The following is a 16,465-nucleotide window of genomic DNA, read 5'->3' as shown; positions in this document are numbered from 1 at the left end:
CAACCAAGTGGTATATAAATTTTGTTAAATAGGATTAATCAATGCTTTGGAACACTTAGCCAAAAGTAGACTCGATTCAGCATCAGTTCAACTCAGATGTTATGCATGCTATTAAAATCCTTAAGTTCAAGTTAGGGGGTATGGAAGAATTATGTTTTTGTTGGTTTTTGCATTGTTTTCCTTCATTTTTGGGGGGGGGGATCAGTTGTACCCCTGCTGTGGACAAGTGTGTGTCTGTTTTTATGTTGGATGGCATCTCAAATAATTGAGACGTCCCTTCTGGATTTCAGGCATGCAACTAACTGCATTGATCCAAAGCCACTTTCTTCCTCAAACATCTATAAATAGTGCATATGAAAATTAAGCCTAGAAGTCATTTGTACGTAGTCAACATGAAAAATGTCTCAACCATCTATGTATTCCCTGCAGTACTCTCTCAGAATCACACTTATTTAATCACTTCCCTAACATTTATCTTCCATTTGCATGACTTGACTAGGCAAACCAGTTAATTTGGTAAGCAAACACTGTTTTGCACAAAATGCCAGTTTGCACCTTTGATTCTGCAATTTAGGCTTCAAAAGGTTTGCTGGAAAGGGGGAATGGAGGCTATGGGTTCATCCTATCCCTTGTCAGTTACTTGCTCCATTGGTGGCCTGACGAAATCTTGCATCTTTTCAAACAATGAAACAAATCCACCCTTTTGCTGAAGTGGTGCAAGAAGAATACGTGGCTTCATCTGGATGGTTGCTCACCTAGCCCTGACTTCATATGACTTCAAGGCCACTACCATAGCCAGCCTGTTTTGCAACACATTTGGGGTGCAGATGGGTCACTGCTTAATTCTTGCAGGTTTTTCTGTGTTTTACAGTTTGGTGGTTTTATTTTTGCTGTTGTACTCAGATTTTAAAAAATTGTTTTATTGGGTTAATTTGTAAAAGAACAATGGGATGCAGATTCTTAATAAACAGGGCCACAAATACAAGACAAACGTCTTCAACAGAGTTCCTCTTTTATTGAAAGCAAGTGGGTCTCGGAAAACACAAAAGGGACTTGGACAGCAGCACCTTCCCCTCCAGGCTGCTTCAAGTTTCCAGGCTTAAGTGCAACGATCATCTCTGCTGCTGCTGCTGCTATTCCTGTACTTAAGGAGGCTGCCTGACCTGTGTGAGAGTGTGCGTTGCTATTGCTATTAAAGGGAAAACAGGCTTTCTGTCACAAGGCTTTCTCCTCTTTCAAGCAAGGCACTGCCCTAGTCTTTCAGGACAAGGGGGGCCTTCACTTTAGCAGCCGCCTCTTTCCCCAGCAGCGTTTCCACAATCTCAAGGCCAAACTCGAAACTGGTGCCGGGTCCCCGGCTGGTGAGGATGTGCCCGTCTTTTTCCACACGGCTCTCGGAGTATTTGTAGTGGTCTTCAGAGGAATGCACAAGGAAAAAACAAAACAGAACAGGTTACCCCAGCAGGCATCAGCCACAGGAAGCCGACTCCACCCCCACCTATGAACCTCATCCACTGTAGCAAGAAGAGAAGCCACAATTCTCATCCTTTATTTATTTCATAAAATTTATATACTGATGGTTTGTAAGGGGGGAGGGACACTCAAAATTAGGTCTCTCAGAATTGGCGATTCCTCAAAACCAAAGTATCTGATAATACGCATGGGTTACCCGACATTCCTTTTTGGGGATGTGCTTCACGAAACACTGTCTGCGCAAGTCGATCTCTGCCATGCGCCTGCAGCCACCTACCTCCGCTCATCATCTTGTCTTTGGCCAAGGGATGGGTTGTCACTTTGCATCCATATCCGATGCCATGTGCCAGCAGAGCCGTGGGTCCTAGAGATCAACAAAGACCCGTCACTTGTGCACACTTTTACCATGCTGGAAAGCCGTCCCAGCATCGAAGTGGCAAGTGAGGCCGGATCCACAAAAGTGTTGGGGATCCCTCACCCTTTCATTACCACCATCACACACCCTACCCATGCAGGATTTGGGAGGAACGGTTAAGTGTGTGCAATTAATAAGCTTGAAATGATAGCATTAGGTTTAAATGAAGGAAGACCATAAGACCTCCCCCCCCCCCCCGTTTTAACAAAACTTCCAAATATGTGGGGTGATGACTCCCCAGTTGGAAACAACCAGCAATTAAGTTATGCAACTTGCAGCACACCCATCACCATTTGCTTGGGAGCAAGTCCCACTGAACAAAGTACAACACATCTAAGGTGCCACATTCTGGACTGATCTACATAACTAAGAGGAGGACAAAACAAAGAGAAGGAACTTGTGTGCATTTTCAAAGCAATCTCCCTCCTTTTAATCTGGCGTCAAAAACACCATTGTGCCCTGTGTCATTAACAAATCACTAAAAGATTAGTCCTGGTTAAACCACTGAACTGGAAGAGGAAGGTAAGATGAAGTTTGATAACTAGCACAGAACCCAAAGTTCACTCCTGCCGGTAAGTTTCCTGTGGGGAAGGTGCTGGTGAAGCTGATTCCTCCTTCTCACCCTATGGGTCAACTTCGACAGGGGGCTGGGGCTGCCCACCTATCAGTCACCTTGCATGACTGCAAGTCATTTGACAGGTAGGTGGCTCTGCCCATATGTCAAAGTCAGCCCCACCTACACCCTAAGGAGGAGATTGGCTGGTTCTTGCATTTGCAAATACAAAGAAGCAGTTGGAAGGATTATTATTGCCACAAAGTAGAGGGAGACTGGTGTTTCCCCATTGGCCAGAAGAAGCCAATTCCCAGAGGGGAAACCCTTGCATGGAGAATGACACTCACTCCCACTTCAGAGGAGTTCCTACAGCAAAAGTGTCTAAGGAGAGACTGAGCCAAGGATTCCCACTACAGTGAGAAGCATCCTGGAGTGGCAGGCCACGCTTGAGACACCCGCAGGCGTTTCTTGCAAACAGATCCCTTCGCAAGAGCCAACCCAGAATGCTTTTGAGATGAGCAACTCTCAGGAGGGTGCGGAACCCGACACTCGTGGTGCCCAAAGGCCAAGCGGCGAGAGAAGGTCAAGCCACACCACATATGGCAAGCACAGCACAGCCCGGCCAGCCACTCTCTCAGAAGCAGCAAGGAGGGAAGAGAATCACAGCCAGCAGCTGCTAACTGGAAGAGGGACCTAGGATTCTGTGGGGGAAATGCAGCTATTTCTGCAGTGTTATTTCGTGTCATATCCCATCTCAGAGAAGCTACCCCTAAAGGAAGGCTCCCTTTGAAAAACAAACAGGCCTGCCTCACTGTATAAACAGAGTGTGTTCCACATGGGGGCAAGCACAATTAATGGGATTGTCTTCAAGTTTCTCTCAACAGGTAGGGATTTGAGAAAGCTTTTCAACTCTCGGTTTTCAAACCCGCAAGACTTGCAGCAATGCCGATATTAGTTGTGTTTTTCTTACACCATCAGTGGCACAAGAAAGCCAAACCTCAGAAGTGAGGCAGCTGTGGTAGGCAAAGCTCTATGCAGGGTCGGTATCCTAGATCTTTGGAGTGTTGGGTGCGGACCTTGATAGCATACCTGCACAGATGGCAGCAATCAGCCCTTTCCTGCCATCTTGGTCTTTCAGTACCTCCTTCACAGCAGGTGACTGCAAGGAAAGATATTATTTGATCAACAAGCTATCCATTTCCAGCAATGCATACAAGAAGTCTGTTATGTATCAGAACTGGTCGTCTAACAAAGTAAAAAGAGTACAAAGGAAGGCGTCAGAAGATTTTGTTGTTATTAGATGACTAAAGGAAACTGCTTCTTACTTCCCCTGCCCCCATACCCCAAAATGTGCCATTGGGCTCTCTCTTGTTTCAAAACCACTTGAGTAAGCTTGGCTCAATTGTGGATTTAGATCTACAACCTTATACAAGGGAAGGGAAGGTGGACCAATTTCCCCCAGAAAAGAAACCAGTTTGGCAGTTGCAACATTTACTTTGGACTTTGGAAAGATTGACTCCGCTTCCTTCACTTTCAGAATGGGAGAATATTTGCTCAAATAGGAGGGAAGTTCCCACATTTCCCCAAGTTGTTACCTCTGACAAGTTCTGAGCTCCCAGGTTCCCTCCTGGCAAGACCACCACATCATAGGGTCCCTAAGAATAGAAAAAAGCATTAGCAAAAGAAAAGCATGAAGACTGGAAAAACAAAAGCAAACATTTTATTTGCAGCTATCCTTTAGCAGGCAACTGAACGCTCAATATTGTGCCATGATTCAATCCTGGACTAAACAGAAATAAGCGCCTCTGGTGTGAGGGTTTTCCCTTCATCATTAAAACTACAGGATTTTGGGGTTGGTGGGTGGGCAGAAGAGACCTTCCGGATCAGAGGGTGCTACTTCCAGACAGATTTCATCCTAGCATCTTACCCCTCCCTCCAAAAAATTATAAATATTGTGCAGTGTTTTGTTTTTTCCATTGTGCATTTCATTTCTTTCCATCTGTTTGACATGTAAGGTCATACAGTGTCTATTTAAATTCAGTGGCACTGAGAATCACTATCCACACTTGGTAATGGAACGCCACTCAGAAACTTCCAAGTTCAACCATTGCATTTCCCTTCTGGGGCCATGATTCCATGAAGCCACATGCAGGCACCGTGAGAGGTTTCTCCAAAGTTTCCAGAGCCACTATTTGCCTCTTTACCAGTCAGAGTTTCCAGCTCCTCAGCAATTCCCCCCCCCTCCCTGATTATTATCACTGTGCAAGCTGAAGGTACCCTTGGGCCAACCCTAGATGATGATGAAGAAACTCGGGCATAATATGAAAGAGGCAGGGCACCCATTTTTTTGCAACATGGAATCTGTGTGGCACCAACCTCCTTCCGGGCATCTTCCAAACTCTTGTCGGGACAAATTAAGACATCTCGGCTGCACTGCACAGGCTCTTTCCCAGACAGGCCGGCTACGGTCACAGAGATCTGGTGAGAAAACAGACAGCTCTGCCTTATTTGCCAAAATCTACTGAGTCACTGAAGAAATGGAAATAGTTTGGGGGAAGTAAATTTCTGCATTAGTGGTCCCCAGCACAATGGGCATTTAGTAAATTTGTATATAGCGTGTTTCCTCCCCCACCCCCAACGCATCCATCAGCAAGTAACCAACCCTACCTGCTATTTTTCAAAAAGTTAACTCTCTGAAGAACCCTTGGGAGAAATCTATACAGGGAGCAACACAGTACATAATTGAATAATATCTCCCACCTCTCTCTGGCTACCTGTAAATATGCTGTGGGCATACAACAGCTGTTAAAGAGGCATGCGTGGAATTAAGCGGGTATATCAAACTCAGAGGACTAATGGTTGGTCTGCACAAGTGGCCAATCAGAAAGAGACACTGTCTCTGCCCCCTGTAACTGACCTCTGTTCTGCAGTCCAGCTCTGCTCTACAGCACATTGTTTTGGTGTCTAGCAGGTACCAGCCAGTCTGCCTCTGGATGGCTTTTTGGATGGTGTGGTTTACTTTATTTCACTATTTGTTTATTAGAACAGGGTTTACAACATTTACAAGAACAGTTTTTATTTTTTTGGGCTTCTTTCATGCCAAAACATTTGGTTTTGTGAGCCCCATGAGGACAAGAATGATAAAACTGCTGTAAATCCCTCTGAGCCCACAGAATAGGCAGAGGCCTATACCTGCACATACCTACATCTAGATCATCTGTATCTATAAATTTCTCTCTCCTTTCCTGGCTCGAGGCTGCAGGGATGGGGGTCTGCTTCTCTATATTGTAATATAACCTTCTCCCCGACATAATAGCAGAGGGAGGGAGTTGGTGGTATGGGAAGGGGAGTGGTGGTGATAGGACGGTTGAGAATGTAAACCTACCCATCCTTAATACAGAACATCTTCTCCTGCCCAAAGTGCTGTTTGCATGGAGCAGAAGTGGAGGAACCCAAAGCCCTCCAGATGCTGCAGGGCATCAGCTCCTGTCATCCCTGGCCATCGCCCAGGCTCTGAGTTCAGCCACCTTCTGCTCTGGAGGATTTCTCAAATGACAGGTGGCTTGCTGTACTTCCCATGCTTGCCTACACAAGGGAAACTCAGCAGAAATGGCTTCTCAAACCACTTCGCAATTGCCAAGCAACTAAACACGCCTTGTCTATGCAACTCTAAACAGTGCATGAGCCCTCCAGGTCCCAGGACTAAACAGTCAACACTGTTGCAACCAGCTCAGCATCTAGTTCATGAGGAATCCACCTGCAGGCAACAACGCAGAGGGACAGGACAATCATTTCGGCTACTGTAAGCTCCCTATGCAAAGGAAGGGACTTGCCTTCTCGCACATGGACAGGGTCTTATTGTTAACAACAACAACTCCAGGAGGAATGGAAGAAAGGAAGAGCTATATAGGAAGCCGCAGGGCATACTCACACCTGCCCTCCTCATGATGTCTGTGGGGATGACCGTTTCCATCTCTTCAGCTCCTTTGGCCAAGATCACCAGAGCCCTTTTGGCAGTCATGTTGAAAACTGGGCGTTTTGCTCGCCTTGATAACAAAAAGCTAGCTCTCTCTCACACACACACACACTACAGAACAAGAGAGAAGCAAAGTGTTAGGGAAAGCAACATTTATCTGCACAGTTTATTGTTCAATCACCACTGCTCAATAATCCAAGTTGCAGCCAAACTGAGGAGCTACTGAAGAGAAGAAAGATATACAGTAGCAAGAATTGCTGGACAGAGGTCAACAATTAAGTGCCTTAGCAGCACCTTAAAGCAGCCAGCAGCAGTATGGCCAGGAACACCCACAGAGTCCTGGGAAGGTCAAAGGTCACAGCACTTTTCTGAAAAAAGCCCTGGCTTAGCATTTTTTTGGAAGAGTGATGGAATAGGAGCTTCCTGCCATCTGCATATCTGATCTCAGCCCTTTTTTAAATCTACGTCAATCTTCAAGGGAGGCAAGAGATCATAGATACCCACAGCAGCAGAGCCTTGGTTATGAGGGACACGAGGCAAGAAGAAGCAATCTCATAACTACAGCCCAAAACGAACAAACCACCAATTGTGACTGAGGCAGAAAACCTGTTACTGGGGAAGAGGTTATTTACTTCCAAGTGCTTGGGGAATGACATTTCTCCCTACGTCAGAAGCCAACTCTTGCTGAGAAAACATTGTTGTTGTTGTTTAGTCGTGTCCGACTCTTCATGACCCCATTGACCAGGCACTCCTGTCTTCCACTGCCTCCTGCAGTTTGGTCAAACTCATGTTGGTAGCTTCGAGAACACTGTCCAACCATCTCGTCCTCTGTCGTCCCCTTCTCCTTGTGCCCTCCATCTTTCCCAGCATCAGGGTCTTTTCCAGGGAATCTTCTCTTCTCACGAGGTGGCCAAAGTATTGGAGCCTCAGCTTCAGGATCTGTCCTTCCAGTGAGCACTCAGGGCTGATTTCCGCTGAGAAGACATAGGAAACCTCATCTCCAACTTTTATTGCAAGGAAGTCATAATGATCATTAACCTGGCAAGATCACAAGCTGCAATCCTGCCTGAAGCAAGTCCCAGTGGGCTGACTTGCCATTTTTCTGTTGCCCCTTTTCTAATTTTACGGTGGTCAAATAAGCACCTTGGGAGGATGCAGGAACGCAGAGTCAAGATGACCCAAGGGCTCCCTACATAACAACTGCAATGACAGTAATCTAAACATCTCACTCTTGGTTAAATGTTCTGTAAATCGGCATGAGAGCACAGGTTTCTTTCACATTTTCAATTACTTTTGCCAGCAATTACAGCAGCTAGGCCTGCTCTGACTGTGAGCAGTACAGTAATGTCTGGTAACTGACAGGATTCTCATCAGCTGCAGCTGATTTAGACGTAATGCTAAAAAAAATAGCTTCTGAACTGAATTTACTGAGAGGAGGGAGGAATGTACACAATGCATAGCAAGGGTTGAAGAAAATATTAAGAACAGCACTAACACAGTGAGGCTAAAGTGGAAATGAAATGAAACTTGAAGAGCTGTAGGATCAGGCCCACAGATCAACCATACGAATTCAAGGCTACAAACAGGGACCAGAAGCAGATGGTAAAATAGAACCTTTTTGGAAAACGGCTCCTGCAATTGGTGCCCTCTTGTCAGAGAGGACACAAAGAGCACAGAGCCCTCTCTCCCCAGAAATGTTGCAGGAGGAAAACCGCAAGATATTGTTAGACACTTTTACAGATACCCAGTGAAGCGCTTGCAGCTCAAATCTCTGTGGAAATTGCAACCTCTCAAATATTAATTCCATGGCCAGTATCTATGCATTAAAAAACCCATCATTATTATACCACTATCAAGACAGTTATGCAGCTGTGAGTGCACCGCTTATTGCCAGCAGTGCAAAATAGCTCTGCTTTGCTATACCTATTTAGCGGAGTAGGAAGGAGTTACAGCCCAGCAGTGTAGTCCTGTGTTATCCGAGTGCGCTGGCCTTTTTCAGGAAATTGGGGTCAGCGGGCACAGTTGTGAAAGCAGGGAACAGATGGAAAGCAAGGGCAGAGGAGGAGCAGACCTGGTTGCTGTCTGCCTGTATGCTTAGAGCAGGGCTGGGCAAGGCAAGGGGCGTGGGGCGCGGCTGATGTTGTCGGTCATCTGGAGGCCTGCCCCAGAGAGGCGGAGGCACGCATCTTCCCTGGACCACCTTGACGCGCGTGTCGTAACCCGGGTCACCCCAGTCGTGCGAATGCGCGCCCAGCCAGGCCTCCCCCGCGCTTCCTATTGCAGGGCTTTGCCGGGCTTTTAGTCTCGAGGGAGGGAGGGAGGCTGCTGAACACGCGAGGCGGAGGGGTGGCCTTCCAGCGCCACGAGGGAGGATTTCGCCCCGCTGCCTCCACAGCCAGGCCTTCGCTTCAACCACGCGCCCCATCCCGCCCACGGGGGGGGGGGTCACCTTTTGCACGCGCCTCCTTCGCCCGCTTATGCACCCGTTCTTACGTGCAAAAGGCGGCGGGAACTGCAGCTCCTCCTCCTCCTTCAGAGACGAGGCGGGCGCTTTCTGCTGCTGCCACTCGCTGGAGGCTCGTGATGGCGCTCCGTCAGCGAAGGCTAATGGTTCCTCCCTGCCTCCACCCGCTTCCAGGAGGAATGGAACAGCCAGGGAGAGAGAGAGAGACTCGAACTCCCGTGAGGAGGAGCCTCCGAAGCCCCTTAACCCCTTCCGTGCCAGCCGCGGCTCTCCCTTTCTCACAACAGCCCCCTCGCATTTCAAGCGGTAGCTCCTACCACTTTAAAGAGCGGCGATTTCCCGAAAGGAATCCTGGGAATTGTATTTTGTTAAGGGTGCTGAGAATGGTTAAGAGGTCCCCTTTCCGCCGCTTCCCCACCATAAGGACTACAATTCCCAGAATTCCCAAAGAGGAAAGCCGTTAAACGACTGCGAGAATTATAGCTTGCGAAGGAGGGGGAGTCTCCTAACAACAATGTGGGAGCTCTGGCCTATGGCAAGAGGGTAGTGGTGGGGAGGGGGCGGTTTCGCAGACACCCTGCACCTCCTCCTCACCAACGTGCACCCTTCATAGCCACAGTCTCCAGGTGTCCAGCACCCTTAAACTACAGTTCCCAATAATATTCTTCTTTGTGCGGGGGGGGGGGAGAGTCGTGTGCTTTAAATGTCTTTGGTGAGGACGTGTGTGGAAATTCCCTGGCGAGAGCCGAGGGTCGGGTCTGATCTGAGGAGACTCGTCGTGACGTACTTCGCTTTCAAGCCCTGCGCGTAGCGGCCGTCATTCGAAAAGGTCGCGGCTGGGGGTGGGGGAGGGGAAACAAGCTTAAAAGGCGAGAGCGAGCGGACGCCTCAGCCCGCGCTTTCTGGCAGTTGAGGGGGCTTTGCTGACGTCACGTTCGCACCTGGGGCGGCGGAAGGCCAAGGCCCGCCTACCTGCAGCGGCGGAGCCAATGGGGAAGGGCAGCTCCTGCGTTGTGCGGTGGACCCCGGGGGAGTCATTTATTTGAGAGTTAACTCTGGAAATGGATACTCCGGAATCTGGTCAAACTAAACCCCAGGAGTGAGAAGGTCACAGACCCCGTGAAGGGAAAACCAAGCACAAATGGTTTCAAAGGGGCAGCACACTGGGTCCATGTTTATGAATACTGTAATTTGATTGCCATTACAGCGAAGTGGAACCTCCTTGTCCAGAGGAAGTCTACCCCTGAATTCCAGGTGCTTGGAGAGCAAACAACTGCTGTTTCCCCACTCTGCTTATAGGCTCTCAGACACATCTGGCTGGCCAACGTGGGAAATGGCAGCGTGATGCCTCTGGACTCTGATTTCAAGCTTAATGATGCATCAGACTGGTTCTTAAATCTTCTGTTAGCAGAAATTTTCTTTGGGTGCTAAAAGCAGAAAAGCTTTTGCATGAGTAACAGCATCAGTAAGTGTTTGATCTGAGTTTTGCCGCCTTAAACTTCACTTCCAGAGAACAAAGTTGTTAAAATGTTTTCCAGAAACTAGGATTTTACCATTTCCCAGTCACTTGGTAAGAATAGTGGCACAGCTTTTTCAACAGGCTCTTTGGCACATCCAAAATTTCAAGCCTGGGCGCCTTCACAGGATGACTGGAGGTTTAATTTGAAGGGCTGACTGCATCTTACTATCTTATTATTTCTTACTTTTGTTAGCCACTTTATATTGCCCAAAGCAACCCAGAGCGACTTACAACCAATCATCTGGTCGTAATCAGTTGGTTCAAATAGCTGTCATTGTTTAAAGTCATTATTAGAATTCAATAAATTGCCCATCTTCAAACGCTAGAAATTTTTTTTAGCAGCTTCAAGAGACTCGAAGGACAATACCTGTATTGTGAAATGTAAACATTGGACCAAGCAATCCCATAGTAACCTCAGGGCCATTTTAGCAATGGGGGCATTCATAACGCACACCAAAGCTTGAGGTGAGAACACACAGAGCCTTGCATAGCCTCCCCAGGGCTCATTCAGCCACCCATTTTCTTTTCATACCAAGAGAACGCTGTGGTCCTCATGTCCTGCTGCTTTTAAGATTCTCAAAGGCACATGGCTGACCACTGCTTCAGACAAAGTGCTGGAGACACTTTATGGTTTCTGTTTTTTAGTATTTCCCAAAAATTATACGCTGCTGGATTGTAGAAAGAAAGAGCAATTTACAAAAAAATGAAACTATTGTTGCTACTTTTGAAAATCACAAATATTTAGAATTACAGTAAAGCATAAGGCTGAATATTTTCCTGATATTTGCTATTCCAGAATATCACAAATAAAACCCATCATTTACAAACTTATTTGGTCAGTATTCATTTACTCGTTATTCTGCAGTATACTAATCGGGGCCAGCTCCATGTTTCTCAGGGCTTATATGGGCATTTGGTGTTAGTGTCCCTGTAGGTCAGGAAATCCTATCGCCTGCTGACCAAAACACCTCATTCATCCTTTGCCTCAGTGATTAGGAGAAAACAGCTCTGCTTTCCCTCAATGGCTACAAGCATCAGCTTGCTTTAGAAAAGAAAAGAGAAGAAAAAAGAAAGGTGCTATGGGTCCTTGGGTATACTAATTCTGCTTCCAGTTCTTGAACCATGGAAAGACTTGTTCTCATCACCCATGACTGCTAAGCTTTCTCTGCTGAGGAAATTTCTGAAAAGCTGTTTAACGGCCATGATGCACAATGTCTACCAGATCACCCCTTTTCAGATGTTTATTGACATTCTCAAAGAACTCAGAATGGTTAGTTTGACAGGATGGCCTTGCAAAAGCCATGCTTGTTCTGCTCCAGCAAGACTTGTTCTGCCTGATTCAGAATTATATATGTAATGCTTTCCACCACTTTCCCCAGAGTAGATATTAAGCTAATGGTCTGCAGTTTCCTAGATTTTTACACAGTGATTTCTAGGATTATCAAAAGATCTGGCCAAAGACTGGTGATACGAACCATTCTCAGACATCTGGGGGGGGGAGGGGTATGCTCTCTCGCTCTACCCTGGTCTACTAGTCCCTTTCAACTGCTTGGCAAGTGGGCTGGGGCACTGAGCAACCAGTGGCAGGGGGGAAGCAGGATAGCAGTGTGCCCCACCTGCCCAGGACCCCATCAAGCCTGGCTGTGCCACTGAAGAAACTATCAGACAATGTGCTATTAACATATAATAACCAGAGCAGCACATCACCTGTCCCCATTTCTTTTAATTTTTTTTAGCAGCGGTAACATTCACAGCACCTGATTTCTCTATGTGTGCTCAATCTTCACCCCATGTGTAGTAGTTGCAGTGCATAAGCATTTCAGAATAATTTCTATAAGAATAAAGGGAACTGTGCACATACTTTTTTTCCAAGAGAAAACAGTCTTATTTTCCAAGTTGAAGAAAAATAAAATGAACATGCCCAACTGGGTAGGTGGTGCCAATGCTCTTTCAGTTAGGATAAATTATCTAAACGGCATTTTACATTTTTGCTTGCATTTGAGTAGGTATCATCAAGCAGAAAAACTGCTTTATCTGTTTCAAAATCACAACAACATCCTATTTGAAGCCACAGTTACCAGTTCTCTATCTTCAATCACGATTGCAAGATTACCGCTCATGATTCTAATCCAGCCCAGTGACAGGAAGCCCCCCTCCCCTTCCTCCTTTGACATTTCACATACTGTACTTCCCAGCACAGGGCATCACGGTCAGCTTATTATCTGGGGTGGGGGCTTTCTGCTTGCCAGGTGAAGGCAAACACCTTCTCTTCACAACCACTGGTGTTCCAGTGATAACAAGTTTCGGGCTCACTGAAGCCTTATTAAGAAGTGGGTCCCCCCAAATTCACGCTTGGACGAAATGTACGGTAGGTGTGAAAAGCTGAAAGACCGCTGGTTGGATTTGTTTGGCCAACAGGTAAAAGAGATGAGACCTGGGAGGTCATTGCCTACAAACACAGAGATTGTGCAGTTGTTGAGGCGGTGCAATGAAACGAGACAAGGAACTGAGTCATGTGAACATGTCTCCTGGTGTCCCTGTGTGGGATCCTCCTTCCCTCCTTTCCTAGTGTGGAAATGTACCCTGGATTCGAACCAGGGCCCCCTCTTCTATCTCAATGGGGCTCCTCCTGTAGTTCCTGACACTGGTGTAGAGGTTGATGCCCACTTCCCTGTCTGCTGCCATGGCTGGGTGGTGTCAAGGTACTTCTCCATGGAGCACTCCAGGAGTTCCCTTACTTTGGTCCCTGACATGGCCGATGGGTCTCGAACTCACACCTCCTGCTTCTCAAGTGATGCAGTGAGCATAGGAGGTTGCTGTGGCTGCCTGGGTGGGTCTGCTATGCAGTGGTGGCTTAGCAGTGATTTCAGTTGAATTGGGAGAGGTTCAGATTACAGTGATCTGAGAACTTTGCTTCCAAGAAAACTCAAAAAAGTTCATGTCATTAAACAGGATATTACTGAAGAGAAAGGGCTCATCAGCCAGTAATCACTGTTTTGATATCTATCAGTGAACTGGCTCACTCACACCAATTCACCTTACGTTCCTCCCATCGCATATGGAGGTAATGATTTGGTTTGTTCATGACTTGTATTAATGTATTTACAGTATAGTTAAAGGTAAAGGGACCCCTGACCATTAGGTCCAGTCGTGACAGACTCTGGAGTTGCGGCGCTCATCTCACATTATTGGCTGAGGGAGCCGGCGTACAGCTTCCGGGTCATGTGGCCAGCATGACAAAGCTGCTTCTGGCGAACCAGAGCAGCGCACGGAAACGTTTACCTTCCCGCTGGAGCGGTACCTATTTACCTTCCCGCTGGAGCGGTACCTATTTATCTACTTGCACTCTGACGTGCTTTTGAACTGCTAGGTTGGCAGGAGCTGGGACCGAGCAACGGGAGCTCACCCTGTTGTGGGGACTTGAACCGCCAACCTTCTGATCGGCAAGCCCTAGCCTAGGCTCAGTGGTTTAACCCACAGCACCACCTGCGTCCCACAGTATAGTTAAGTGTTGATATATAACATATTGAGCAATACTCTCCACTCCAGTTATAATAAAATGGACCACAACAAATTGGTGATGCTATCTTTATCCATCCTTTCATTGCAGCTTCGTGATGTACAGAATTATGCATGAGGTGCTTTCTTATCTGTAAGTGCCCCCAAATGACCCCATTGCCCCTGTCCTCAGAACCTACCTGCCCCAGTTGCTGCCTTGCCTGCCTGTCCTGCCCCCTTTGCCCCACACCTTAGGCCAAAGAGGATGCTCCTCCATGGATTGGCCTTGACCCTTATCTGTGTGTGACCTCTCCCTCCTTCCCGCTGTGTGTTGTGCTGCTCCAAAGCAGTGCCCCCCGTTTTCGAGTGGGATCCAATCACGTGCGGGCAAATAAGTGCGCATTTGGAGCTCTAGTGCAAAGCCCCACTCCTCCCCATGTGAGGTGAAGGCAAGTGAGCGGGAAAATGCAACCGGACAGGTGCTTGGAAGGGACTATGCCCTTGCTGGACGCAACGTCGTCTAACCTCCCTGGCCCTGCAAATAAAGGCGTCTGACCCACCCCCACTAACAGGCGGCAGCCGCGCGCATGAGAGTGAAGCCTGTTGGTCCCCTCCAAGGCCAGCACGAAGCCTTTTGCGCGCAGGAGTGGAATGGTGCGCGCCCCCCAGTTCGCCTTTGAGAGGGTCCCAAGAGCCCCTGCTCCCTCCCTGGCGCTCTTGAGGGGCTGCCCCCGCCTCCGGCGGGGATTCCCGGCCCTAGAGCCGCCCCGGGACCCCCCCACGTGTCGCTGGCGCCCCGCTCAAAAGGCTTGGCGCCGCCCCGAGGAAGCGAGAGTAGTCCCTAGTCGCCTCTTGCGTACTCTGATGGGACGCTCCGCTCCGACGCCGCTGCTGCTCCTCGCCTTCCTCCTTTGGAGATGCCTCGCCGCCGCCAAGGCGGGCTGCGAAAAAGGTAAGGGGGCTGCCCCGGCAGGCGGACGGGTGGGGAGCATAGCTGCCAAGTTATCCCTTTTTTAAAGGGATTTCCCCTTATGCTGAATAGGCTTCCTCGCGAGAAAAGGGAAAACTTGGCAGCTATGGTGGGGAGGCTTGGCCGGATTCCAACTGGCCCTTCAGCCCGCTCCTCTGACGACGCCCCTTTGCCCTTCTCCTCCAGGCACCTACCGGGACGCCCAGCGCCAGACTTGCAGACCCTGCACCCCGTGCCAAGGTAGGTGGTGTCTCCTTCCGTTTCGCGATCCCCACTCACAGCTGGCGCCTGCTGCTTCCGAAGGGGGCTTCAACTTGCAAACAGGGCATGAGAAATCCCGACGGTAGGTGGGGGGGGGGAGACTCCCAGCTGATGCTCAGGATAACCCCGGGATGGCTCATGAGGAGACATCCCCAGGCTCTGAGCAGGGATGAGCTGGACCAATTTCCTTTAGAAAGTGGAGTAATGCTGCTACCTGGGAAAAGGGTATCTGGACTTGCCTCTTCTGCATGATGAAATGTTGGCACAACCCAGACCTTAAGAGCTCTTGTTGCTTAGGGTGGGGAACCATGGTGCAAGGTGGGCGAAGACAGGAGTGGAGTGGACAGTGGGGGGTGGGGGTGGGGTCCACGTCCACAAGAGCTGGGCATGCACACGAGAGGTGCAATGCAAATTTGCTTGAGAGCAGGGTAGACCTTAAGCACTTTCTTGCATCCTCAAGGCCATGCAAACATGGGAAGAGCTGTATCCCATGGTCAGTGGCACATCTAGCCCTGTATCCAGTTTTTACAGTGGCCATATGCCCCAAAGGGAAGTCCTCACAATGAGAACCTGAGCACACTTTCTCCATTGGTGATGCCCAGCATACTGATTCTCAAAGGCATACTGATGCCCTCCATCGACTTAGCAGGGCTTCCAATGCAAACCCTCAGGAATGCGGTTGCAACAAAAGCCCTGCTCAAGCAGAGGGAAAAGCCCTTCATTTTAGCAGCACCTTATAGGGCATGGGCGTAGCCAGGATTTATTTTAGGGGGGCAGGCTTTATGTTAGAGGGGGCAGAACCAATATATCTCTGAGGCAATTGGTCAGTTAGTTAAGTATCTATATCTACTTGATTTAGGAGGGGCAGCTGCCCCACCCAGCTATGCCCATGTTGCAGGGTGCTTTGACAAATAAATTTATTAGTTTTCCAATATTAACCCAATTATACAAATGCCAATGAATTCCAAAGGAATACAATTTAATTAAAGAGGTTTCCCGCGGACCACATTTGACGCATTCATATTCTTATCTTTCAAAGCACCTTGCCCCTGACATCATTGTGATGCCAAGTGATTGACAGGTGGATGGCCCCACCCACTTGTCAGATTTGTCCCATGTGGGCTTAATGTCCAGCGACCAAGGATACTAGTTAGTGGAGGCCAGAAAGGCTCCCTTCCCAGACACCTTGTCATGCAGAGCCCACCTGCTTGCCTCCCTTGACTCAGTTGCCCCTTTGTGTGGCCACAGCTGCTTGATGGAGCCAACGGCCCCCTCCTCAGGTGCAATGTGGTCCTCTAAAAATGCATTAACTCTTTAGGCAAAAATCAGTATGAGC

General features: G+C 48.3%; 1 protein-coding gene across 3 annotated transcripts; it reads right to left on the bottom strand.

The window, feature by feature from the left end:
* Nucleotides 1–995: 995 nt before the first annotated feature.
* On the bottom strand, nucleotides 996–9,156 carry PARK7 (Parkinsonism associated deglycase). 3 transcript variants are annotated; one of them, XM_035120598.2, is made up of 7 exons: nucleotides 8,867–9,156; nucleotides 6,373–6,528; nucleotides 4,818–4,919; nucleotides 4,037–4,096; nucleotides 3,531–3,600; nucleotides 1,751–1,837; nucleotides 996–1,413 (listed from the first exon to the last, which is right to left on the bottom strand). In XM_035120598.2, exons 2-7 carry the CDS (start codon nucleotides 6,460–6,462, stop codon nucleotides 1,253–1,255), a joined length of 570 nt encoding a protein of 189 aa, XP_034976489.1. In that variant the 5' UTR covers nucleotides 6,463–6,528; nucleotides 8,867–9,156; the 3' UTR covers nucleotides 996–1,252. The 3 variants fall into 3 exon arrangements, with proteins under 3 accessions (XP_034976489.1, XP_034976488.1, XP_034976490.1); XM_035120597.2 differs by having other exon boundaries at nucleotides 8,911–9,153; XM_035120599.2 differs by lacking the exon at nucleotides 8,867–9,156 and adding an exon at nucleotides 8,341–8,800.
* Between the last annotated feature and the right edge of the window lie 7,309 nt (nucleotides 9,157–16,465).

This window comes from Zootoca vivipara, chromosome 6, assembly GCF_963506605.1.
Source record: "Zootoca vivipara chromosome 6, rZooViv1.1, whole genome shotgun sequence".
Lineage (NCBI taxonomy): Eukaryota > Metazoa > Chordata > Lepidosauria > Squamata > Lacertidae > Zootoca > Zootoca vivipara.
The sequence above is the reverse complement of the archived record's forward strand: the minus strand, read 5'-3'. Positions and strand labels throughout refer to the sequence as shown.